The 27,788-nt window shown below is 39.2% G+C and overlaps 1 protein-coding gene across 1 annotated transcript; it reads left to right on the top strand.

Annotated features, from left to right (window-relative positions):
- UBXN8 (UBX domain protein 8) lies at positions 1-27,788 on the top strand. The gene is made up of 8 exons (XM_046648658.1): positions 1-4,498; positions 8,826-8,948; positions 11,185-11,255; positions 17,109-17,231; positions 19,329-19,466; positions 21,525-21,566; positions 24,779-24,853; positions 27,025-27,788. The coding sequence occupies exons 1-8, from the start codon at positions 4,411-4,413 to the stop codon at positions 27,193-27,195; spliced, it is 831 nt and encodes a 276-aa protein (XP_046504614.1). The 5' UTR covers positions 1-4,410; the 3' UTR covers positions 27,196-27,788.

The following is a 27,788-nucleotide window of genomic DNA, read 5'->3' as shown; positions in this document are numbered from 1 at the left end:
AAAAAAAACACAGAAGATTGGCAACAGATGTTAGCTCAAGGCCAATCTTCCTCACCAAAAAAACCCAAAAAGGAATGACTATCAATGTACACAACAACTTATATTGATCTCAAGGAGACTACACTGAGTAAAAAAAAGCCAATCTCAAAAGTTTACATGCTTTAAGATTGCACTTACGTAATATTCTTGAAATAACAAAATCAAAGAGATGGTGAACAGATTAGTGGTTGCCTGGGGTATGGTGGTGGTGAAGGATAGAAAGTGAGGTGACTGTGGCTATAAAAGGGTAGAAGGAGAGATTCTTGTGATAGAACTGTTCTGTATCTTGACTAGTAGTGGTCCCATGAATCAACACAGGTGATAATACTGCAGAGAACTAAATGCACACATACAAATGGATGTATGTAAAACTGGTAAAATCTGAATAAGGTTAGTGGATTACGTCTATATGAATTTTCTGTTTATGATATTGTACTTTGGTTATGCATGAATTTACCATTGGGGGAAACTGGGTAAAGGAAGTATGTGATCTCTCTGTAGTATTTCTTACAATTCAATGTGAACCTATAATTATTTCAAAATAAAAAGTTTAAAAAATTATGCTGTGTGAACAAAGCCTAATCAAACAGGTACATTTTGTACAATTCCATTTATAGGAACCCCAGAAGAGGCAAAGCTAATCTATGGTGGGAAAAAAAAATCAGAACAATGGTTACTTTCTGGGCAAAGTTTTCTATTTTGATAGTGAAATGGGTTGCACTGGTGTATGCTGTTAAAAAACAGGACAACAGACCCCAAATGGAGTCACTTATGCTAAGCCCCATGTCATCAAACCAAGACTTAACACAGTTTCAGCTCTCCCAGAAACGGCATCTCCTGATCAGCACTAGTTACGTAATCTGATAGACCACTGCCATCCCCTAAAGGAAAGTAACCTTGCAATAACCAACCCGCTTTTCTGCATAATATAACTTCCTTGTTCCTGCTCTCTGCTCACTATAAAAGTCTTCCATGGAGCTCCTTTCTATCTGCTAGATTGGATGCTGCCTGATTTGAATAGATTTTTGCTCAAATAAACTCGACATTTTTAATATGCCTCAGTTTATCTTTTAACAATGCTTATTTTGGAACTCAAGGAATGGTACTGTTAAGACGTGTGCATTTCATTATAGTTAATGATATGCATGCTGAAGTATGCATGTCATATGAAGTATGCATATGCACATGATACAGTTAATGATAGGCACCCTGAAGTATTTGGAGGAAGTGTACTAATGTCTGCGGCTTTGTAATGCATCAAAAAAAGACTGATGAATGGATAGATTGATAGATATGTGATAAAATAAGTATAATAAAAATATGGTGGGTGTATGGATACCCACTGTAAACTTTTTTCAATTTTTTCTGTCTCAAAATTTTCATAATAAAATATCCCAAAAATTAACTAGTTGATTCTTCAAATGCAAAAATTCCAAACGTTAGGTCACAAAAGCAGTTTGGATACACTTAATACTTACAATTCAGGCTACATTTTAATAAACATTTGCACCCCCCCCCAACAAATATGATTATAAGTAATTTTTAAATGTGTTGACAATCCTACTTTTTTATACATAAAGAAAACAGGTTGCATCACTTGTTAAATAAGAAAAATGTGAAATGTGTGTTTTAAGAATGTTAATAGAGAATGGTTTAATATAAACTATCTAGATAGAAAAATTAAAATCTCTTTCTCTTACACCTAACTCAAGGGTATTCCTAAGATTTTATTGTGAGCACCGAGACACCTGTGGCCCATAGCTTAATTATCATCACTAAGAACTAAGACCTTACATCAAGTGACATGACTTTACTATTTGTTCCAGCAAAATTCTTGCTCACAAAGATAGGCTGTAAATCAGTACATAACTTCATTGTTAGCTTGAGACTTCCTGAAAATCCATTTATGTGAGCAAAAGGTTGCTCATCTGGGTAAAAACCTTCCCCGTCAGGCACTCAGAAGTTGAATTGATCACTTAACTGGGCAAATCCCCTTCCTTATCAAAAAAGGGGGCAGATCTGCCTTCCAGTCTCTCATCTTGCTGGGTCCACAAGTCCTAAACTACTAAACCATGCATCATGTCCAATCCCAATGAGATCCCTGCATAGAAGAGGCCACCTTAAACTACTCCAATCTAGACTCCAAAAACCCTATAAAAATCACCCTTGACCACCCCTCTGAGACACTGCTAAGATTATGTCAAAACAGTGTTCTCCCTAAATGCAGTAAGTGAGAAACTTGGTTTTACTCTGTGAAAATTAATAAACAGAAACCTCATTTGTGTGAGGTTTGCTCTCACACACTTACCACACATCATCAATACAGACCCCAAGAGGAAGATAGGTACCTTGCATCTCCTGCAGGAAGTGATACTACTTTACTGCCCTAGAAGGAGGAAGGAAGGTTTTCTCCTTGCCCAGCAACAGCTCAGCCAATGAGAGATTGTCACAGCTCAACCAATGAAAAGCCACTAGACTTCAAACTCCCAGTTTCCTCCAATGGAGTCTTTGTTTATAACAGCCCCGCCCAACTCCCCCTTCTCCTCTGTAACAGAAGGTTCCTCTCCTTTGTTCGCCAAACTGGGCTGTGGTTCGCCATAGGCTACACGTCTGGAATTGCAATTCTTTGCTGTTCTATAACAATCCACTTTTGCTGGTAAATAGGTGACTTTTATTTTTAAGTCCAACAACTCAGAACAGGTTATTCTGGTAGTCTTTTGGCGGGAGTGATCAGTAGACAACTGCAGTGAAGAGATTTCACAACCAGTTAAGTTTGGGCAATGCGTAAGACTCCAAGCAAATCTGGAATACTTGGGAGTCTCCAGTTTATTGTCCTGACAGAGATTCACTGGTGTCATCAACAGATTAAATTAGGACTGTAGAAAGGAGGAAGCAAAACACCTCAAGGAGGAAATCATACCAACATGGAGATGGTAAGAGCTGTAGAACTTCCTTTCTTTCCTGTCTTCATGCAGACAACGAGGACCTCTGAATGAGTCAATATAGTCCATTATTTAATTGGTATGTCATGTTATAACTGTTATTACTGCACCAGCATTGACTTTGCGATTGTGCCCTCATATTTTGCACCTTCACTTCCAGGATAAGGTTCTTAGCTTATATACAAAGAAAAGTCCTCTCTGGTCTTAGCTCCCATCTGCTTCTCCGCACCTCCGTTCAAACTTGAAACTGCAATATTCTAACTGCTGGTAGCTCCTTCGCACTCAGTTTCCTAAACTTAAGATCCCACACCTCCTATTGTCCTCTCTCCCCGGAGTTCCTAACCTTTACAACACAATTTAGGAATGATTTCCTTTGGGAAAGCCTTTGCACAAGTCCTCATCGTAGGATTCCGTAGCATCCTGGGCATATCCCCATCGTAGCCCTCAGGTACCCGTATTATAATTATCTGTTTACAGGGCTATCTTTCTCAGTAAACTGAGTTTCTTGAGGACAAATTCAGTAACTTACATGTACGTGAATCTCCTGAGTTCTACAATACCAGGCAAATCGTAGGGCTCAATAAATGTTAGTTGAACTAAATTGAAGGCTGAGGTGGGAGGATTGATGGATAGGCCAGAAAATGACATTTCAAAGCATGAAATCTTGTAAGTTGCGAGGACCTCCGTAGCTTGAGTTTCAGGCTGGCAGGAGCGCCACAGAGGGGAGTCATGGGATGGCAATGAGGTCACAGAACTGTGAGGCCAACTTAAGTCACTAAAAATAACTCCCGTTGGCAAAACTGACAAGGAGCGGAGCAAGGGGTAGCGGGTGTCCAGCATCTGGAATGCGATGCCAGGGCCCACTTTGGAATCATCTTCCCGCAGGAACGAGAGACCGCGGAAGGGCCCAAGAACCCTTAGGGAGATAAGGCAGGTGCTTCACGAGAGTGGTGCCTAGGCAAAAGCCCACAGTCAGCCCCTACGGACACAAGGCCAAGGGGCCAGGCTGCCTCCTCCCAGCGTCAACCGCCCCTACGCTTTCTCTTCCACTTCATTTCTCTCCTGAGAGCTTTCCCGCAGCCTCCAGAGTCCGCCGGCCGAAGGGACAGGCGCTGCCGGCCTCGCCTCGGAAGCCGCCTCGCCAGGGCCCAGGCTTCCTTCCCTTCACAGGACTGGGCTAGGCGGGCCGCCAAGGAGGCCGTCTCCCTGGACATCACGTGACGTGAGGAGGTGACTTCTGTTTCTTCTGAGAGAGGCTACAGACTATCAGTTCAGAAACAGGGGCTTTTCTCAGTTTGACCAACGACCCAGCTTTAGGTCCCAGCTCTCGCGCAAAATCCCTCCCTTAGAAAGGGTTTCGCGGGACCTTCCCAGGGAAGGCGCAACCGGAAGAGGCGGGCCTTCCGCCCGGAGGCGGGCGCCCACCATCATGGCTTCTCGTGGGGTCGTTGGCATTTTCCTCCTCGCTGCTCTCCCGCTCTTGTGTCTGGAACTGCGGCGTGGGATCCCGGGTCTAGGTAAGTGTTGGCTTTCTTCTCTTGGCGCTCACACCCCGGCAACTGTCCAATGACGCTTGCGTAGAATTGCCGTCTCCCGGCCGCGTAGCCTCTGAGCGGCTTTGACTACGATTCCCAGGCTGCATCGCCTCCGCCTCCCTCTTCCGGCGCCGGGTCCTCCCAAGAGAGTCTTCCGCCGACCCCGGGAGGCCGTCTGGTCTTGGCCGAAGGTGTGTCCCTCCTCACTGGTGCAGTTTTGCGTATAAGGGGGCAGAGGTAGAAAGCACAGGAACAAACAGTCACTATCGGGTTGTGTTGAAAGCTCAAAAGGAAACAAACGGGGTGATGTGATGAGGGCCTGCTGAGGAATTAAGCAGAGATTTAAAGGATGATAAGGAGCCACTCCTTTGAAAAGCTGGGCGAAAAACATGCCAGACAAAAGGAATTGTGACATGTGGGAGGAAAAGGATGAAGATCATTGTGGCTGGATGAAGGAGTTTGAGGCAGAATGGCTCAATATAATAACGTTCATTGAGCACCTGTTATAAGCCGAACTCTAAGTGCTGTGTATTCTTTGTCTCATTTAATCTGAATGAGGACCAAAGGGCGTGGATGCTATAATAATCCCCATTTTACCAGGAGGAAACGGAGATAGAGGGAAGTTACGTGATTTCCCTAAGGTTTAAAGAGGTCACTGGCTTCTGCGTGGAGAATATTTTGGAAGGAAGCTGGAGGAGAAGCAGCTTTGAAGTTAAGCTTTGAAGTAGGCAAGTAGAGATGATGGCCGGGAGTAGGGTGATAGCAGAGGAGATGAAATGTGCACAGCTTTGGGGTGTTTACAAAGTAGAATCGACGGGATTTGTTGATGGATTAATGTTTGGGCTGAAGGAAAGGAGGAATTCAAGGATGACTCCTACCTGTGGGATTGAAGAACCCTAAGTAGTTGGTAGTGCCAGTGATAAAGGGAAAACTGAAAGGAAAGTGGTGGACCTGTGGAGAATCACTTCATTTTTGGACATACTAGTGATCAGTTTACATGTCTGTCTCCCCTTTTTTTTGGTGAGGAAGATTGGCCCTGAGCTAGCACCTGTTGCCAATCTTCTTTTTGCTTGAGGAAGATTGCTGCTGAGCAACATCTGTGCCAATCCTCCATTTTTTGTATGAGGGATGCTGCAATAGCATGGCTTGATGAGCAGTGTGTAGGTCTGCCCGGGATCCAGCCACAAACTGCTGGGCTGCGGAAGCCAGGCACAAGAACTTAACCACTAGGCCACTGGGCTGGCCCCTGTGTCTCCTTTGTTAAACTCAGTTTTAAAGTTGGAGACCATGATGAAACAGTTGTGCATATTTCCTCTCTTTCTCTCTCCACCCTCTCTCCCCACCCCCAAGAAGTCAGGTACCCAGGAATGTTGCTTGAAATAAGAAATTAAAATAAACTGCTTTTTAAAAAAACCTACAAAGACCCTTGAGAAGCCTCCTACTCACTCGAGCTGTATTAGAATCAACAAGATCTTCATCCAAATGATATACAGAAATATTATGTTCACACTTACTTATTCCAGAATTTACCTGCTTTCTTGCCTTTACAGCATCCACTCCTACTCTGCTTATCTAGAATCTTCTACTTTGCACTAATATTTGAGTCACTAGTCAATGAGAAGGTGGTGACTGATGGTTGCAGAAAGAGATCTGTTCGTGTGATAAGCTCTGACCACAGGGAAATACACTTCTTGAGGGGAGAGACCACATCTGATTTGTTTTTGTATTCCCATCACTTATCACAATGTTTAATAAAAGTAGGCCACAAGTTCTAGAAAATGCAACTGGGCTCCTGGCAGCATCTCCGTCTAGGTGCTGAAATTTTCACTTAACTCCTTTTTCCTAGAATCCTCTCTTAGTTGTGAACTGATGGTTGTTTACTTTGGTTTCTTGACATTAGTTCTGCAAATATCCAGTAACAGTATTTAAGTCTATTTTACAAATTGTACATCCTAGTGTAGCAGCTGCTGGGCTGGTTTTGTGTGGAACAGAACTTATAAATACTAATACTCTCAACTGGAGCTGCTAATTGAATTCCCAGGGGGAAAAGTGGAATTCCTAGACCTGTTCATTCATCTGGGCTGTATTTTTGGACATGTATTGAAAAATGATCCCTGTCTTTTTCTACTGTGTAAAAGCTTTCATTGGCAATACATTTTTACTCATACTTAGGCTATTTTAATGCCTAATACTTTAGCCTAATATTATATAATATAATACTTTAGGCTAATGTTTTAATGCTGGTTCCTCACATTTGTTATCCTATGAAATGCCCTGCACCTAGGCTGTTGAGAGTAGGTACAAAGAAACTCCAATGTCTTACAGTCACGCGTCACTTATCGATAGGGATACGTGCTGAGAAATGCATCGTTAGGTGATTTCATCCGTGTGCAAACATCATATGAGTGTACTTACACAAACCTAGATGGTATAGCCTACTACACACCCAGCCTTTATGGTACTCATTTTTTTTTAAAATTTCACTCTTCTTATATATTTATTTATTTTTTGGTGAGGAAGATTGGCCCTGAGCTAACATCTGTGCCAATCTTCCTCTCTTTTTTTATATGTGGGACGCTACCACAGCATGGCTGGAGGGGCAGTGTGTAGGTCTGCCCCAGGATCCAAACCTGAAAACCCCAGGCTGCTGAAGCTCAGCTCGCAAACTTAACCACTACACCACCAGCCAGCCCCTATATGGTACTAATCTTATGAGACCACCGTCATATATGCAGGCCGTGGTTTTGCAATACATGACTGTACCTGAAAGGTGTACACACAAATCTGGTCCTTTTATATGTGACATTTGCAAATTGCTTGCTTATTAGAACACAAAGCAATATTATGGGAACATCAATCTGACAGCTCACTGGTTTGTTTAAATACCAATACTCTAGGTATTAAATTACTTTTGTAATGGCCGGAGTCATCCTAGGTTTAATTATGTGTTCTGTTGAACAACGCCTGACTCAGTAGTTAATACTGACAAAAGTTGGAAGGACTGTAATGCAAAAGAAAGTATTTCTTCTCTTTTTGTTAGTGCCCTTGAGTTGGTTCCGACTCCTCCTGACCCTGTATGCGGTAGAGGGAAACCTTGCCCCGTCTGTTTGCGCCACCTTCTCACCTTCCAGTGCTATATCAGCCAATGCCCCAAGCTACTATTCGCAGGGTTTCCTTGGCCAATTTTTTTGGAATTGTGTGGCCAAGTCCTTCTTCCTAGTCTGTCTTAGTCTGGAGGCTTCACTGAAACCTGTCTACCATGGGTGACCCTGCTGGCATTTGAAATCCCGGTGGCATAGCTTTCAGCATCACAGCAATGTGCAGTGGCTGCAGTATGACAGCTGGCAGATGGGTGGTGTGGTTCCCTGACTGGGAAACGAACCCAGGCCGTGGCGGTGAGAGCACCGAATTGTAACCACTTCTTCTCTAAACAACTTTAAATCACTTAAAAAAAAAAAGGATAACATACATATCTGTTTTTAGTTAAAAGTGATATATTTAAGTCTGTATATATGTAATTCCTTCTTTAATTTTTGGTTAATTGACTAACTAGCAGCCCAGTCACGTTGACAAGATGGTTCCTCGCACCTGTGCCTGGTAACTTCTGAGAAGTACAAAACAAAACTAAAATTTCCTGGTAGAAACTATTTTTAATCGAACTTTCTATCTTTGCTCCCTCACCGTTTAGCAGATTGTGCTGCACAGAGCAGGTACTTGTTACATTTTTGCTGATTTAAGTTTCATCCTGCTTCTTAATATAAAACCAAATACTGAATTTTCACTTTTTTTCTAGGCAAATGTGTATGTGGTAATTTTATTTACAAATGAAATTGAATGAATATTGAGAAATAGAGAAATATACAGTTGCATAATTTAACTCTGAGAAGCAAGAATTTAGTGTTTCAGTGGGGTTGATAGTTTTTAAATGGAACTGCAAGCTGACAAGATGGTACCGTCACAATTTAATTCCTAATTCTCTGGATAATTTTATTTCCTTATCTGGGAAGAAGGGAGACCATAATTTATGCATTATTGATAGTTATAATATTTATAATTTAGCCAGTCACTCAAATTTTACCTGAGACAGAAGATGTTCTAGAATTGTTTGCTGAAAACTTGTTCTGGTAATGCAACAATGATGACTTTTGGCACCCAAAGGAGACTATATGAACAATCCTAATACAGTTGTAGGACTCAACTTTTACTGTGCTTTTTTAGTACGAATAATCTTCTACTGTGTTTATTATTAGTATCAAGAAAAGTGTTTTGACTTTTAATTGTAATTTTTTTTTTTTTTTACCTTTATAAGGAATTAAAGATCTAATTTTGCTGTGTGGCCGGATTTTCTTACTTCTTGCTCTTCTTACTTTAATTATTTCTGTGACTACCTCATGGCTTAACTCATTTAAATCTTCTCCCGTTTATCTGAAAGGTAAGTTTATTGTTTATACTACTCTTATACTTTTCTACTGAAATTTCTTTCCTTCATTTATTATTTATTTGCACAATAAGAACCATTTTATCATTAGTTTATGCTGTGTAATTTCAAGGTAGAGTAATCGTTACAACTTTAGTCATGATTTTGAATGGACTATAAATCCCAACATTTTTATGAGGACTGGTACATTTTCCTTACATATACATTTAAAACTATATCATTTCTAAGTTGAGACATTGCAAATTCTCTAGTTTTAAATTATGTGTTTGTGCAGCATAACTGCTGTTTGATACCAACAGCTGACAAACTAGTCTACGAATGGTAGATGTGTCTACCATTAATCTCTAAAGGCCTTTCACCCTAACTTTTCATTGCATTCTGGCAGTTTTTGTTTACATACTAATCTCTTATGTACAGTCAAGTGCACTTAATTTTAGGAAACCATGCTTATTCTTGTTTTGGTTTTGTTTTGTTTTTTGATAAGCAAAAGTTTGTGAGTCTTAGAAGCCTCTTAAGACAATATTGTGGTTTACCTCAGAACAGATGAATTCTGAAACGAATGCCTACAATCTTATATCCTCCTAGAAAGAAGCTAGCCAGTAGTGAATTTGGTGCATTATGTTTTGTTTTGCTGTTCATTTAAATGTAAATAAATAAAAGGAAAATGAGCAGTGTTTAATTATAGCCCTTTCAAATTAACTGTGAATAAAACCAGGATCCTAAAAGGTTACGCTATTCAACCCAAAAATAAAAGACAGCATGGCCGTTTCAGAGTCTCCCAATCATGGATTTTCGAAATTTTTTCTTTCTTCTTTTGGTGAATTATTTGATCTCTTATACTTCAAAATTACTCAGTTGGAAAATTAAAATTACTCGTTGTAGCTTCTCTTAGAAATTTTGTATTAAATACATTTTGATATCAGGAAGATATTTGGTATAGATGTTAAACTATCGTGTCACATTTTCAGTGTTTTATAAATAAGGGAACTGTGCAGTTGACATAGTTTCTGTGCTTTAAGTTGTACCTTTATGTCCCTGGAGTGCAAGTCATTTTGGTGCATTCATGGGTTGATAATTTTGAGACAATCATCACTGAAGACTAAAACCGTCTAATAAGTAATTAAGACTGTGTATAGTGCCTAATTATTGTCAGATTGTCTTCAAACGAGTGAAAAATCAGCTTGCTCACACACTTTCTATTTGCCCTACTGTCGTCAGATGTTGGGATACAAGACTGTAGATTTATCCAAAACTTTAGTTTTCCCTATTTTGTAAGATTTGCAGGATGAGGTATATCAAAAGTTCAGAAGTAGTCGGTTCTCAGTAGCCTTGAGGATGAAAGCGGCTTAATCCCCTGCTGGTGATTTATTTAAAAACTATATGCTTTGACTCAGAGTTTGGAAGGAGTCTTAGGATCACTAAGTTTGACTGATCACGTAGCAGGTTAGTGGCCAAACTGAGCCTTCTGATTTCCTGTGCACTTTTCTGTCCTAATCTTTCCTTAATAAACATGAGGAAATATTTACTGCCTTAGAGATAAAGTTGTTGACAGAAAGAAATACCCCTGTTGAATGAGCCAAGTGACTTAAAGGATATATTTTCCTAAAAGATGGATAATTCCTCAAAAGAATATGCTTAAATGAAATTAACTTAAATGAAATTTATCATACCCAGAATAAAAAAGTTCCATACAACGGCAGAAATCCTTCCTCTTGACCTTCAGTGGATTGTGACCTAAGATTGGTCCAGTCAGTATAGGAGCTGCCACGCACACCCACCCTCGGGATCTAGGCGTGTTGCTCCTACCGTCATGTCCAAAGGTCACCAATGGCACTCCTTGTGCCTCCGTGCAGCGTTCCCCCCTCATGTGCAGTAATGGGCTCCACACTGTCTGTGCCTTGAAGCTGCTGAAACCGTGTCAGGGGCCTGCAAAGAAAACCCACCATAATCATTCTTGGAACCTCCTTACCAAAACTATAACATACAATATATTAATACATGTCAGAGAATTTTGTTTCAGAAAGACCTTTTCTTATAGATTTTACGTGTGGATTTCTTTGTTTCAACTATCTGCATGGATGTCATTTTCATTATTTGAAAAATATAATCTGTGTTTTGAAGCTTGGTCTCTCCCAAAATATTAAGATCTACAAACTGTTTTCAGAGAAAATAGCATTAACCTTACTGATACTTTGGAATTAAAAAGCACTTTTATGTTTTGATGTCTTAGAAGAAGAAGAGAAGAATGAGAAAAGGCAAAAACTTGTGAGAAAAAAACAACAAGAGGCCCAGGGGGAAAAGGTAAAGCCTAATTTTTAGAGAGTTTATTATATATATAGAGAGAATACAGAAATATCTGGGGCATTTAAAATTAGGTCTTTACTTTCTGTGTTCCTGCTCAGATTTTTTTTTATAATTGAGGTCAAATTCACACGACATAAAATTAACCGTTTTAAAGTGTAAAATTCAGTGACATTTAAAACATTCACGAAGTTGTGCAACCACTACCACTGTCTAGTTCCAGAACATTTTGTTCACCCCCAAACAAAACCCCATACCTGTTAAACAGTCACTTCCCCCGCCCACTCCTTCCATTCTCTGGCAACCACAAATCGCCTTTCTCTTTAATGGATTTATTTCTTCTGGATGTTTCATATAAATGGAATCATACAACATGTGTCTGGCATCTTTCACTTAGCATAATTTTTCCAGGGTTCATCCATATAGCATATACCAGTACTTCGTTCCTTTTTATGGCCGAGTGATATTCCATTGTGTGGATATATCAAAATTTGCTTCTTTATTCATTCACTGGTAGACATTTAGTTTTTTTTCTACCTTTTGGCTATTGTGAATGGTGTTGCTGTGAATATTTGTGTACAAGTATTTGTTTGAGTACCTATTTTCAGTTCTTTTGAGTATATACAGAGGAGTGGAATTGCTGGGTCGTATGGTAATTCTCTCTTTACCTCTTGAGGAACTGCCAAACTGTTTTCCACCCCAGTTATATCATTTTATATTCCCACTAGCAACTTCTGAGGGTCCCAATTTCTCCACATCCTGACCAACATTTGTTATTCCCACTGCCTCCCTTCCTTTTAAATACCCATTGTAATGCATATGAAGTGGTATCATATTGTGGTTTTCATGTACATTTCCCTAATGACTAATGATGTTGAGCATCTTTTCATGTGCTTGTTGGACATTTGTATGTCTTCTCTGGAGAAATGTCTATTCAAATTGTTTGCCTATTTTTAAATTGGGTTGTTTGTCTTTTTGTTGTTGAATTGGAGGAGTTCTTTATATATTCTGGATACTAGACTCTTATCAGATATATGTTTGCAAGTATTTTCTCCCCTTCTGTGGGTTGTCTTTTTACTCTCTTGATAGTGTCCTTTCATGCACAAAAATTTTTAATTTTGATGAAGTCCAATTATCTATTATTTCTTTTGTTGCTTATGCTTTTGGTGTCCTATGTAAGAATCCATTGCCAAATCCAAAGTCATGAAGATTTGCCCCTCTATTTTCTTCCGAGAGTTGTATAGTTTTAGATTTCATATTTAGGTTATTAACCCACTTTTTGACTTAATTTTTGTATGTAGTGTGAAGTGGGTATCCAGCTTCATTCTTTTGCATGTGGATATCCACTTGTCCCGGCAGCATTTGTTAAAGAGACTATTCTTTCTCCATTGAATGGTCGTGGTGGCACTGTTGTTGAAAATCAATTGGCTATAGATGCTGTTATAAATGGAATTGTTTTCTTTTTTTATTTTTCGTTACTAGTGTATAGACACACGAATGATTTTCGTGTGTTGATCTTGTACCCTGCAACTGTGCTTATTGTTATTAGCTCTGGTGGTTTTTGCGTGTAGCTTCTTTGGGATTTTCGATAAGTAAGATCCTATTATTTGAGAACAGAGATAGTTTTGCTTCCTTCTTTCCAAAATTGATGCCATGTATTTTTTTTTTTTTTCCTTATTGCGCTGACTAAAACTTCTAAACATTGTTGAATAGCAATGATGAAAGTAGGCATCCTTGTCTTGTTCCCGATCTTAGAAAGCTTTTAGGCTTTCACCATTGAGTGTAATGTTAGCTATGGTTTTTTTGTGGTTTTTTTTGAGGAAGATCAGCACTGAGCTAACATCTGCTGCCAATCTTCCTCTTTTTGCTGAGGAAGGCTGGCCGTGAGCTAACATCCAAGCCCATCTTCCTCCACTTTCTATGTGGGCCACCTACCACAGGATGGCCTTCTGAGCGGTGCCATGTCCGCACCCAGGATCCGAACTGGTGAACCCCGAGCCACCGAAACAGAACGTGCACACTTAACTGCTGCACCACTGGGCCGGCCCCTGCTGTTGGCTTTTTCTAGATGCTCCTTATGTTGAGCAAGTTCCCTTCTATTCCTAGTTTCTGAGTATTTTTATCATGAAAGAATGTTGAATTTTGTCAAATGCTTTTTCTTCATCAACTGAGATGATCATGGTTTTTTTCCTCCTTTGTATTTATTAATATGTATTACATTGATTGCTTTTTCTTATGTTGACCCATCTTGCATGCTTGGGGTAAATCACACTTGGCATTGGTATGTAATCCTTTCAGTATGCTTTTGGACTCAGTTTGCTAATATTTTGTTGATAGTTTTTGGATCTATATTCATAAGGATATTGGTCTGTCCTTTTCTTGTTTTGTAGTGTCTTTGTCTTACTTGGTGTCAGGATAATGTTCACCTTGTGGAATGAGTTAGGAGCTGTTCTCACCTCTTCTGTTTTTTGGAAGAGTTTGAGAAGGATCAGTGTTAACTCTTCTTTAGAGGGTTTGAGAGAATTCATCTGTGAATCCATCTGATCCTGGACTTTTCTTCTTTTTTTTTAAAGATTTTATTTTTTTTTCCTTTTTCTCCCCAAAGCCCCCTGGTACATAGTTGTATATTCTTAGTTGTGGGTCCTTCTAGTTGTGTCACGTCGGACGCCGCCTCAGTGTGGCTCGTTGATTGGTGCCATGTCCGTGCCCGGGATTTGAACTGACGAAACACTGGGCTGCCTGCAGCGGAGCATGCGAACTTAACCACTCGGCCACGGGGCCGGCCCCTGGACTTTTCTTTGGTGGGAGGTTTTTAATTACTGAATTAATCTCTTGTTAGGTCTCTTGAGGTTTCCTATTTCTTCTTGACTCAGTTTAGGTAATTTGTGTGTTTCTAGAAATCTGTCCATTTTATCTTGCTCATCTAATTTGATGGCATACAATTTTACATAGTAGTCTCTTATAATCCTTTTTATTTCTGTAAGGTTGGTAGTAATATCCCCACATTCATTTCTGATTTTATTTTTCTTTTTCTTAGTCAAATTAAAGGTGTGTTAATTTTGTTGATCTTTTCAAAGAACAAGTTTTTTATTTTAGTTGGTTCTATTGTTTTTCTATCCTGTTCCCTATGTTTTTATCTCTTCTGTAATCTTTACTTGCTTCCTTATGCTAGCTTTGGTTTTAGTTTGTTCTTTTTCTAGTTTTTTAAGGTGTAAAGTCAACTTACTGATTTGAGTAGTTCTTCTTTAATTAGATGTTCACAGATATAACTTTCCCTCTGAGCATTGCTTTTGCTGCATCCTATCCGAGATTGGTTTTGATAGCTAGGAACTGCTTTCCCATGGCTGGTTATCTAACACTTCTTTTCTTGACTTTGAACTGTCAGGTTGTATGTGAGCAGTAATACTCTGATCTGAATTTAGTAACAATGAAAGTGTCCTTGCAAGAGCTTTTATAGGAAGCCCTCTTGTAAATATTTGAACTTCTAAAGTTTAATGTTATCTCCTGTAGAAGTAACTTAATTTTTTCCCCCCCGAGGAAGATTAGCCCTGAGCTAACATCTGCCAATATTCCTCTTTTTTCTGAGGAAGACTGACCCCAAGCTAACATCTGTGCCCATCTTCCTCAACTTTATATGTGGGATGCCCACCACAGCATGGCCCACCACGCAGTACCATGTCTGCACCCGGGATCCAAACTGGTGAACCCCAGGCCGCCGAAGTGCAACGTGCACACCTAACCACTGTGCCACCAAGCCAGCCCCCAACTGTTAATTTTATTTATTTATTTTTTAAAGATTGGCACCTGAGTTAACATCTGTTGCCAATCTTTTTTTTTTTCTTCTTCTTCTCCCCAAAGCCCCCCAGTACATAGTTGTATATTCTAGTTATGGGTCCTTCTGGTTGTGAATGCTGCCTCAACGTGGCCTGATGAGCGGTGCCATGTCCACGCCCAGGATCCGAACCGGTGAAACCCTGGGCTGCCAAAGCAGAGTTCGCGAACTTAACTCAGCCACAGGACTGGCCCCTGATTTTAAAGCCTTGCGTGCTAATTAGTAAACTATAATTCCGTCTATATGCCAATTGCATACTAATTGGCATCTATAATTCCTAAGGGTATATAAAGTTGGGATTTTTTTTGTTTGGCAAAAGTCTCAAAACTTTAACCCTGTGTCTTCTCTCTTTGGACAAAGGCAAATTAATAAATTAATATCTCCCCGTATAGTCTGTGTACATAGCAAGTACCCAGCCTGTGCAGACATGTTGCCTGATGATACATAAAATTTTTGAATCTTTGCATTCTAAAAAGGTGATTTTTCTGCTCTGACTCTTAATTGATAACTTGGTTTGTTATAGAATTACAGGTTGAAAATCATTAGATTTTGAAATACTGCACTATTATCCTCAAATTCCAGTGTGGTTTTCAAGTTTCTTTTTTCTCCTCGTTAATTTAGCCTTCACTTTTCATGTTGGAGTCTTTCCTTAAACATCTGGTAACCCTTGGCCCTCTCCTTTCAGATTTAAGAATGGTGCACTAAAACGCTAATTGATGGTGTATGTATTTGTAAAATTTCATCAGCTTTGTGTTCTTTACTGTTTATAAGTTATACTTATATATATAAAGCGAATTGGAATTTCTGTATTATGAGGGTGGAGCTTGATGGTTGTCTGCTGGTGTTGGGTGTACGCCAACTTAACTGCAGGGTGACTGAGGAGTAATTTAACTTTGTCGGTATCTATGTTCCTCTTTTGCAATTCACCTTCTCTAGAAAGGGCGCCTCCTTCTCCCGCCTGGGGGAGTTAGAGCCTGGCCGCCAGCAGCCTGAGTCTGGTGGGGAAGGTGGCTGGGGAGTCTTACCTTTCAGTGTGTACATTTTTACTCTCTGTTTTAGTTTGCACTCCTGCCCTCCACTAGGCCTGGGATCGTGACTGCAGCCTCTCTGGTTCAGATTCCCAGAGAATAAACCTTCCATGCCTGGATGTGTGGTAGGTTAGTGGATGTGGGGTCTACTGGCTCTTCTGTCTTTCTTCCCATCTTTTCCCTAAGAACCTCAGGTGCAAAGAATTGGAATAGTCATAATCCTTGGTTCACTACAAATGTCATTGGTTGATACATGGCTTCCCCTGAGGCCCCCCTTTTGAAGCTCTGCACCTCACCCGTGTCCCTGCCATGGTATCTGGTGTCTCTCCTGAGCTGCTCCAGGTCTGCGGGGTGCACAGTGTGCTTCTTACTGTTGTCCTCCTTAGCAAGCCCTTAGGTTACGGTTCTCTCACCCTGTTCTATCAGTTAGCACTCCTCCCTCTGTCCTTACACTGAGTGGTCTGCAGGTTATAGTATTTCTTTGTTTCATTGGTGGTGGAATTTGGGTTTCTATTTCTTGTTCACATGGTTGTTTTGGGTTGATTTTCAAGAGGAGAGGGAGGCAAAAATAATTTCACTTGGTCATCTTAAAACCAGAATCTCCATTTTCTTTTGACTCCAAAAAATATTTTCTGCTTTACCATCATTGAGCCATTCAGTTAACACTCTTCCAAGTGAGTTCACGCCTCAGGCATGATGCCTTGAACAAATTGCTCTGACTGCAGCTCCTAGAGCTCAAGGACCATTTGGATCTATAGGCAGGCTGCCATACAAGCACAAGTTAGAATATTCGTTTCTATTTGCATTATATACAAATGCATATATTTAGAGAGTGATGCAAAAGTGGAGGATGCTGCTTTTTGGGCAAAATTCAGGTATTGTGAAAACACAGTTTCTTACCTGGTTTTTACTTACAACTTTATAGACAGTGTAAAATCTTAGGAATTAAGTTAATGTATAGTAACAGCGTCTAATTTTCTTTTTTTTGAACAGGCCAGCAGATACATAGAAAATGTTCTAAAACCTCACCAGAAAACGAAATTGAAAAAACTGGAAGAGCGCTTTTATCAGATGATGGGTGAAACCTGGAAGTTAAGCAATGGTCATAAACTTGGGGTTAGGAAATGTTCTCATGTTATATTTTGAATTCTGCTCTTATGTTTCCTTTCACATATATTTCTTTTGAAAAATTGCAAATGACGTTAAACTGTTATTACAGTCTGTTTTTTAGGAATCTTAATAATAGTGATGGTACATCAGTTTTGTTCAGCAGATTTATGTATCAAATGGTTGAGTGGTTTTTGGTGTCTGCAGAGCATGTAACTTAGATCCTTGAAAAGCTCGAACAGAAGGTAGTCTTTGAGAAAACTGTTGACTACGTCACTGTTTTATATGCGTGAATTCAGATCCTTCCTCAAGTAAGATCTCCAAGGTCTAATAAGCTCACATTATATTCATTATGTTTGGCTCTGTTTTTTAAAGATTTTTATTGAGGTAACATTGGTTTATTACATTATATAAATTTCAGGTGTACGTCATTATATTTTGATTTCTGTGTGGACTACATCATGTTTACCACCCAAAGACTAATTACCATCTGTTACCGTACACGGTCAGCCCTTTCACGCCCCCGCCTCCCCCCTTCCACTCTGGTAACCACCAGTCTAATCTCTGTGTCTATGTGTTTCTTTGTTGTTTGTTTGGCTCTGTTTTGGTAAAACCAGTTAACCTGTGACTCTTTTCCTCTGGTACTGAGTATGAATTTTGTCATTTGCTCATGGAAGTTTACAATTTGAAGTTTTCTTACAGAGGAAAAAGGATATTCATAAAGGAATTAAATTTTAGAGTAACTGGCCACAGCTTTTGTGTGTAAGATCATTTCTGTCCCAAATACTTTTTTGTTTATTCTGCTTTCTGTTTATACTGCACCTTTCACCATGTTTTAAAGAAAATAATCCAGTAAACAGGATTCTTACAGTGAAGCAGAATCAGTTTTTGTTCTTCATTTCACGATGGCAAATATGTCATAAAACAATCAAGAGTAATAAAATTAGTGTGGAAGATGGGCAACGTAAAATGCAGCTGCTCTGTGTCGTGATTTCCCTTCTCAGTTGAGTTTGTCTCCTCTTCAGTTTTGCCGTGTTAGACATTGGCAGCCTGATTTTAGCTGCCACAGCTCTTTCTGAAATGGTCACAATCTGAATTAGTCACCCTGCCCCTTGCTTTTAGGCTGTGTCTTCACGGCACTGCTAGTATATATTTTAACATAGTTAGTGGGGACCACAAAAAGTTAGGGACATGGTAGACTGTTGGTGGTGTTGTGACTTAAGGCTCTTAGGACTATCAAAGAACGTGAGCATCGGCACGTTGGAGCTGGAGGGAAGTGTACCCCTCGGCTGATCCAGACCCCTGGTTTGCAGGGGGCGGCCTAAGTTTAGCCAGTTAATTGTTCTGCATCAAGATCTCTTGACTCCTGGTCCCCACGCTCCTTCCACCAGATTCTCTTAGGATAAAGGAATGGGGAAAATGGCGGCCATTTTAATCTAATAAAGAGAACTTTTAGAAGGTCAGTGGATATGGAAGAAAGGCATTATTGAACAAATACATGTATATTTGAGAATTTGGCATTTACGTCAATGATCTGGTTCAGGAAGATGTTTTAATAGACAATATTAATAAAAAGTAATCTTTATGATTTCTGGAATACAATTTTTTGCCTCCTAAAGTAATTAATTCAAATGGAAGATCAAAGTTTGAATTTGAGGAACTAAAGTATGTTTATATATAACAAGATACTAGGGCCTCATTCGGCTAAGGAAGTTCTGCATGGTCTCATACATAGACATAATGTTTTTATACACAGGTTCTATTTTCACAGCTTTTTAAGGTGTGATCCCTTGGAGGAAAGTGTATCATCCAGGTTTTCTTCTTTCTTACATCCTACTGAAAAACCTGAGGGTCATTTAAAATGGAAAGGTCCCTCTTAGCCTTGTATCTGTTGGAGGGAACCCCAGACCTAGATAAGGGTAGTTCCTATAAAACATTAAGCTCCATGTTTTGTTGTCTGAGGAGATAAAGCTTTAATTTTCTGGATCTAATGATGACTTAATTGTATTTTTTTACTGAAATGCTATCAGGGTAAAAGAAATAACCATTTTGAACGTAATAGAGTCCATAGCATCTCTTTAGAAATTCTCTGTTGTTTTTGACCAGAGTGGTGAAGATTTGGTGCTTGAAAATGAGAGTCAGACATCTTTTGAAACTTCAAACAGAGAAGCAGCAAAGAGACGGAACTTGCTTAAGTGTTTAACCAAAGTTTCACCACCTGCTGAAAAGCCCACGCAGAGGGAGGTGCGTCACTTAATGCCTGCTCAATGAAGGTGTCAGCGTGTGGAGGGCGGGGGAGTGTTGTTCTGTGGCTGAGGTGGGATACTGAGTGAAGATTAGGACTGGCTTTTAATCCAGATGATGTCTTCCCCTACTACCTTACAAAGCGATCAGCTTCATTAAGCATCGCTTTTCCTGAGCTAGCGCTGATGGCCTAGTGATTAAAGTTTGGCGCACTCTGCTTTGGTGGCCCGGGTTGGGTTCTCAGGTGTGGAACCACACCACTCATCCATCGTTAGCCATGCTCTGGCAGTGGCTCACATAGAAGAACTAGAAGGACTTACAATTAGGATATACAACTATGTGCTGGGGTTTTAGGGACGGGAAAAAAAAAAAAAAGAAATACAGGCATTGCACAGCAAAAATAAACCTGTGTCTAGACTTTAGGTTGTCAACAGAATTAATTTAAAAAGAATCACTTTTCCTGTTTAATATTAATATTAATATTCTGAACCAAACTTAGAAGGGAGCTATGAAGATAAATGGACACTATTAGATAATGCTCAGTTCTTTCTGAGGAAGTAACTTGATTGTATAGAAATGAAAAATATACTGTTTAATAAGGGAAATATTTCTTTTTTTCCCCCCCAAAGCCCCAGTACATAATTGTATACCCGAGTTGTAAGTCATTCTAATTGTTTTTTGTGGGATGCTGCCACAGCATGGCCTGGTGAGTGGTGTATAGTTCTGTGCCCAGGATCCAAACCAGCGAACCCCGGGCTACTAAAGCTGAGCACACGAACTTAACCACTGGGCCAAGGGGCTGGCCTCGGGAAATATTTCTATGAGTAGCTAAGGCATGATTAAGCCATATTTAGTGAATGGCTAATATTATTAACATGAGTGTATCATTTTTCTCAGTGGTCCTTCTCGGGAATGGGTTAGCAACCATTCACTTTAGAACAGTGCCCAGATTTATTATTCCTTGTTTTCTTTCGAATCTTTCATCCCTAAGTTGACTCTGATTTGGAGATGGTAAAGGTTGGAAATAAGAAGTCTGTTTTTACCTACTCTTGGGTAAAGCTGGTAGGCCATCTGCCCCCTCACAGTACTGTCTAATGTATTGCTTCTCACTCTGAGGTTTCCTGGTCCCTTAATGGAGCTGAGTGTGGGAATCAGACCATTGAACTATTTCTAATATTTCAAAAAGATCTAATGAACTCTATGGACTAATTAAAAATTCAAGACTCTGCTTTTTCAAGAGCATGTCCAGATAATTCTCTTTGTTTTTTCAAGAGCATGTCGAGATAATTCAAGACATGAATTATCTCTTGCTGATGGTAAATTTTGGTTGACTGTCATCATGCTTTTGACACCAAAGGAAAACAAATAGTTTACTTACTAGATGCAGTTAATGGTTGTTAGACAAAGTGTTGCAAAACATGGAGTCCAAGGGATTAAAAAATAAAAAAGCATTCCTAGAGGTGAAATTGCTGGTAACAAGTGTTTTAATGAGAGAAAATGCTCTGAACACCTGATTTCTTAATAGAGTAACAGAAATAGGGAAATGTGAGTAAATCTTGAAAATGAAGTGGTTGTTAGCCAGTCCCCCAGAAGTGCCAGTGAAGAAAAATACACACTCAGTTTAAAATGTTTATATGTATGAATCTCAGGCTAAAATGTGTATATTTATGAATCTAAATAACTTTGGGGTCTTTTTGAACTTAATTCATGTTAATATTTGTCCTCTGTTTCCTTAAATAGGACATTTTTACATAGTATCTTGGATCATCATAAAAACAAAATTCTTTAAATGTGCGTAGATTGGTAGTTGTCGTCTCAAATCCTATTTTTATGGTCTATTGTTATCACAAAGTTGCTTACCCAAAAATGTTTATCAATTGAGCTCTCATTCTCATTGTATACTTTTTATAAACACATACTTTTTGTATATTAAAAGAAAAGACTTCACTAAGCTTAGATCTGTCTAAACTCTATATTGAAAGGAACTCTTCTTGTTGAGATTATCGTTTTCTTCTTTGGATGCTTATGTTCCTGTTCCTAATAGTTACTTTTCTTTAGGTTCTTGACTTACCTGAAGAACCTCCTGAAACAGCTGAAGAAGTAAGCTTATTTTTTTTCTTTAAAAATTGTAGTTTCTCTAACATCAAGTATGTCTTATCTGAATTTGGGTTTGGAAGGAGAAGATAGTGTAAGTGTCGATGTGATGCACTGTCACTAAGGGGTTGGTTTGCACATGGTGTCGGGTCAGACTCCTCGGCTCCGGTGGTATTCCGGAAGCCTGCTGTCCTCTGAGTTTGTTTTTAGAGCCCTCGCTTCATCAGGCCGACATAGGATAGCTGGTCCTTCCCAGAACTTCAGGTCAGCATTTGAGTTACTTATTAAAACAGAATCAAAATAGGCAAATGACTTCAAGTTGTAGTTTTCCCCTTAAAAAAGAGAAAAGGAAAGAATGCAGCTACTTTGTAGATCCTTGAATTGAAGGACTGTCTGTTGTAGCCAACTTTTTGAGGATAATGAAAATAGACAAATAGACGTTAAGCACAGAGTGTGATTATCTTCATAAAAGTTAAAAATAAGAAAAAGAAGGCATTCTGTTTTGGGGAGTGTGCTCTTCCAACCCGTCCTCCACCCTATAACCCTAATAAAGTGTTTTCAAAGGAAAAAAGGCATGCCTGGCGTAGGGAATGAGAGGCAGATGGTTACTCATGCTTTTAGGATATTTGTCTTTGTTGTTATATAGTCACATTGTTTCTGCCTTTCTGCAAAATACTATTTCCTGTTTTGTCACCTTAATGGTTTTGCTCTGGTGTCATAATCATTCCATACCATATTACATAATCATGACATATTCATAAAGCCTTCCCATGTCATAACAAATATGTTTTAACCCCTAACTACATAACTTTGGTGAGTACATATGTGAAAGGATAATTTCACTTTTAGGAACGCTGGAAATTATAATTTTTAGGAAATTCTCTATTTTCTTATTTAAGTGAGGTCCCATTAAATGTCTGGTGTCACCCACAGAGTAGAAGGACATCTTTATAATTCTGTATTGCTGGGGCAACTAACATTCATTTTAAAGGCTATCACAGCCAGATGAAGCTGTCACTATATGTATGTTTATTTCTGTATGTGTTGTAGCTGTCACTCTAAAGTAGTGAGCCATAAGAGAAAATTCCTGTTACAGTGGAAGCCCGCTTGGATTTAGAAGCAGACTAATAGATGAGTGAACTAATGACTAACATGGATTTCTGACAAGGAAGGAGGGATCTGAAACATAATTACTGCAATTCTTACTTAAGCAGTACACCTGGGTTTTTTAGTGTCTCCTATGTATTTAGTTTTGCAACCTTCTATAGAGTTCTAAAATAATGTGGTAAGATTTTTAAAATGAGAGGAGGAAATAATTCATGGTAGTCTGGAATTCACAATGGAATATTCACCATATATTACTATTCTACTTTTAGAATTTGAAAATAATTTTGTAAATCATCATATAATGTTGCCATATTACCATAGCAACAATTTTCATTATTGTATGCCATCTTATTTCATTTTAAGGAGTACAAATTTCAGTTAGTGCTGCTACTTTTTTTTTTTGAGGAAGATTAGCCCTGAGCTAACTACTGCCAATCCTCCTCTCTTTGCTGAGGAAGACTGGCCCTGAGCTAACATCCATGCCCATCTTCCTCTACTTTATACGTGGGACACCTACCGCAGCATGGCTTTTTGCCAAGCAGTGCCATGTCCACACCCGGGATCCAAACCAGTGAACCCCAAGCAGCCGAGAAGCAGAACGTGTGCACTTAACCTCTGGGCCATCGGGCCGGCCCCAGTGCTGCTACTTTTAATTTAGATTCCATTTAAGAATCTGCGTTTGGGACAATGTTTTACTTTCTAATTTGGATTGTGTCCCAGGCCATTTACCCATCCATATGTCAGCCCACTACATTGTCAGTAATAGTAGGAGAAATTGTGCAGCCAACTTTCACAGTAATTGTAATAACAGAACAATTGCTGGATTTCAAACAATGATAGTTTGTCTCTCCCAAGTTTTTATCTAATTCTAATGAAAAACATTAATTGGCTATATTTTAACCCTAGTTTCTCATAAAGCATTTGGCTTTAATTCTATCAGATCATTAAAGTTTGAACAAAATCTCACTGTAAAAGTTAAATTTTATTCTTCCTAAAAATAAGCAAAATTTGGGGCTGGCCCCATGGCCTAGTGGTTAAGTTTGGCATGCTCCACTTGGTGGCCTGGGTTCGGATCCTGGGCGCAGACCTACACCATGCATCAGCAGCCATGCTGTGGTGGCAACCCACGTACAAAATAAAGGAAGATTGGCAACAGAGGTTAGCTCAGAGTCAATCTTCCTCAGCAAAAAAAAGCAAAATTGGCTTTTAATATGTGATTCAGTTGTTTTGTGATTTCTTTGTTTTATTACAAAACTTTTCTTTAGTAGAAGTAATAACAGAGCTGAACATTACACTGATTCAGATACCTTACCTCCTTGGTTGGAGATATTTTCTAATATGGCTTTCCTGAAGGGGGTAGATGCTGCTGTGAAACCACCGTTTTTATGTACCATAACTCCCAGGACAGTATGATGATGTTAACCATGAGAAAGGGTTTCCTACAAGTAAATAATGAGCATCAGAATAAATTACTAATTCATCATCTTTTCTTTTTAGAATGTCCTTTAATATACTAGCAGTTTGCAAGCTCTTTTTAGCTATTTAATCATTTGATCAAAGGAAAGATGATGAGGAAGCCCAGTATATAGAGCAGATAAAGCAGGAGCTGCTCCCAGGGGAGGAGGCCTCCTCGAGCGCCCAGCCCCCAGGACCAGCTCTAGACTGCTCTCTCCTTGCCTGGATGCTGCGGGCCTGGTGCGCAGCCTACAGCAGGAGTGGACGGGCTAACCTTTGGTTCCTTCCGACCTGGTGCTTTTCTTCCTGTGGTCTCTGAGGTGGCACAGGGTCTTGGTTTGGTAGGTCACTTCTGAAGCCCAGCTGCAATTTTGGTATTATCTGGGCAGACAGAGCCATTGAAGTTCTGGTGTCCTTTCTGCAAGGCTCTGCCCCTGGTCTCCTCAATCAGGAGGAAGATGTGTTTCAGTTTCAGAATTATTTCTGTGTTTAGAGTGAATTTATCTGGACCTTTATGTTGGTTTACAACTCTCAGAGCTAAATTCCTACAAAACCCGACGTGCTGTTATGACTGCCGACATTTCCTAGGAGTAGTGATTTTGGAACTGCAAAAAGCAGTGCGTTGGAATTCTTACCTGAACATTTTTGTTCCTCAGGTAGTTACTGTTGCTCTCCGATGTCCAAGTGGGAAGGTCCTGAGGAGACGGTTTTTTAAGTCTTGCAGTTCACAGGTGAGGAAATTCTTATCTTGAGAAGTGTTTTTGTTGAATTTGGCAATAGTTTCTTCCCCTGCAGTGGAGGAGGTGTTATCGCTCTGTTGGCTGGTGCGCCCCTCAGGCCAGGGTAAGGGCATTTATATGTGCTCTAAGATGCTGCGGAAATTGGAATCGTTAGCCATGCTGGCTGGGCCTTTTTGAATTGTGATTTCTGCATTCAAATTTTTTCAGTTCTTCCTTGTCCTATTTCTTTTTTATTTGTTGTTTTTTGTTTTAATTACATTTTTGCAGCTTGGTGGGTAAGATGCTTTCAAAGCAGCCAGTATTAACTTTATTCTCATTATCCCTGATGGATTGTTAACCTTTGCCCCACTGTTTATGTGTAATTTTCAAATCATTCTTTAAGGCTTGTTTCCTTTCGTCCTAATAGATTCTTCCTTCTCTTAAAAACTATACTGTGTTCATTAGCAATAATTTGGAAAACAGAAAAAAATTTTGATCTGTAGTCGGACACCAAAGCCAATTACTAATATTTTGATGTATTTCTATTTTTAATGCATAACATATAATTATGCATGCATTAAAAATATAGCTAAATAATATTCTATCCTGATTGTTGCATTTAACTTTCTATGACAAGAATGCTATAAACCATAATGGAAAATACTGATGGATTTGACTGCATAAAAACTTAAAATTCTATAAAGAAAGAGTTTATAAAGTTAAATAAAAATTTGGAAAAAATGTTTTACTGTCTATGTGTGGTAGAGTCATTTCTTTATAAGGAGCTATAGAAATGAAGGAAAAGATAAACAGCTCAGCCCAATCACTGATAAGAAACATGGAAGATTTCCTAAAGAAGAAAGACCAAGTGACAGATAAAAATATGAAAAACATATTTGGCCTCACTTAGAATCAAAGAAGTGCAAATTAAAATGGGACATCATTGGGGCTGGCCCCGTGGCCGAGTGGTTAAGTTCGCGTGCTCCGCTGCAGGTGGCCCAGTGTTTTGTTGGTTTGAATCCTGGGCGCGGACATGGCACTGCTCATCAAACTACGCTGAGGCAGCCTCCCACATTTCACAACTAGAAGGACCCACAACGAAGAATATACAGCTATGTACTGGGGGGGCTTTGGGGAGAAAAAGGAAAAAAATAAAATCTTTAAAAAAAAAATTAAAAATAAAATGGGACATCATTTTCTACCTATCAGATTGTCAAAGATTAAAAAGAAGAGTACCCAGTTCTGGTCAGTATGTGGGGAAAACAGGGATTCTCATTAATTGCTCATGTGCGTGTAAATTGGACCAGTGTTCTTGTGGGATAATTTACCAGTATATATCTTTAAAATATTTAAAACATAATCTTTTGGTCCAGTAATTTCATTTATGAGAATTTATTCTTGGAAATAAGACAAATGATCAAAAGTGTAAGTGTTTGTGTAGAGATTGGTTAAATTAAGGCATATCCAGATATCGGAAAATTATGGAGCTTTATGACATAGATGTACATTTATTACGTGGAATATCAGTAGGTTCGTGGATGGTGGTTAGCAGTAGAAGTGAGGGATTACCTATAATTGGTGCTCCAGCTTCCCCCAAGGGCATTCTTTCATTCAGGTTTCTCCCTCAAGCAACAAATCATCCTCTGGCAGGCATTGTAAGTGGAAATTTGGATAGTTACTATGGGAATCTTCATGACATGAAATGTTAAAAATTTATAGGGATGGCCCATTGAAAGTCAGGCTATCATAAGGCGGCGTCTCTGGGGCCTGGGCATGTCTATTATGACAAAGTTCCTGAGTGATTCTGATGTAGACTCTTGGCTTAGATTTTGATCTAAATAATCTTTTTTCCAAATGCCAACCTTTCGTTCTCAATCTTTTTATAAATTTTTCTATTCCCTATGGTTGGGGGTTTCCTAATTGTTAAATGCGTCTCCTATCTGGAGGTGTCAGTAGTCCCTAAGCCTTCTCTGAAACAGAAGGTGTTAAAGGTTATTCACATCTCAGAATTCATGGCATGCTGTTTCCCTTTACACTCTAGAAGGTTCCTTCGAAAGGTGTGAGAGTTCTGTTTCATTACTCCTAGGGGCATGATTGAACAATGAAAGAATTGTGAAATAACATGGTGATCTGGAGGACACAACTCTGTACAGTATTTGGTAACTAAACTTTTTATCTTTTAGGTCTTATTTGACTGGATGATGAAAATTGGCTACCACACATCCCTATACAGCCTCTCTACTTCCTTTCCCAGAAGGCCTCTGGAAGTGGAGGGAGGTTGCTCACTGCAGGATGTAGGAATAACTGTGGACACTGTGCTCAATGTGGAAGAGAAAGAGCAGAGCCACTGGTAAAGAAATGAGAACTACCTGTTCTACATAAAATCAGTTATGCCATGCCCTTACAGGACAATAAGTAATTCACACGGAAATCGTGCCCTTCCTTGGTTGAGCTCAAGGCAGTAAGCACTTTAATGTTGATGGACATAAAGGATTAGAGAAGGATTGCTCTCTGCATATGGTAATTTTTGGAGTGTGCCATCTTATAATGTACCAAATGAGAACTAGGTAAAAATGTATACAATAACGCACTCAATAGTTTGTATTTTTCCTAGCTGACATCATTATTGGTATGTTGAGACAAAGTCTCGTGACTTTTTCTGCCTCTTCAGTCTGTCTTGCCACACTGAACATTTCACACTTAAGTCACACTCTTTAAAATCTTTTAAGTAGAAATGTTTATTCTGCTGTATTGCTGGAAATTAAACTTTAAAGATGTTTCAAAGCTCTTTAAGGCTTTAAAGTTCTTTTCGATAGGTATGTATTAATGTTTAACTACTGTTTGAGATTTATATAATTTTGCCTTGCATTAAATTGTAACATTCCGGATGGATCAGTATTTTTTAAAATAAAACAATGAAAACATTAAAAACGTAAGTGAATTTTTG

This window comes from Equus quagga, chromosome 22, assembly GCF_021613505.1.
Source record: "Equus quagga isolate Etosha38 chromosome 22, UCLA_HA_Equagga_1.0, whole genome shotgun sequence".
Taxonomy (NCBI): domain Eukaryota; kingdom Metazoa; phylum Chordata; class Mammalia; order Perissodactyla; family Equidae; genus Equus; species Equus quagga.
Note: the sequence above shows the minus strand (reverse complement) of the source record. Positions and strands in the feature narration are given on the sequence as shown.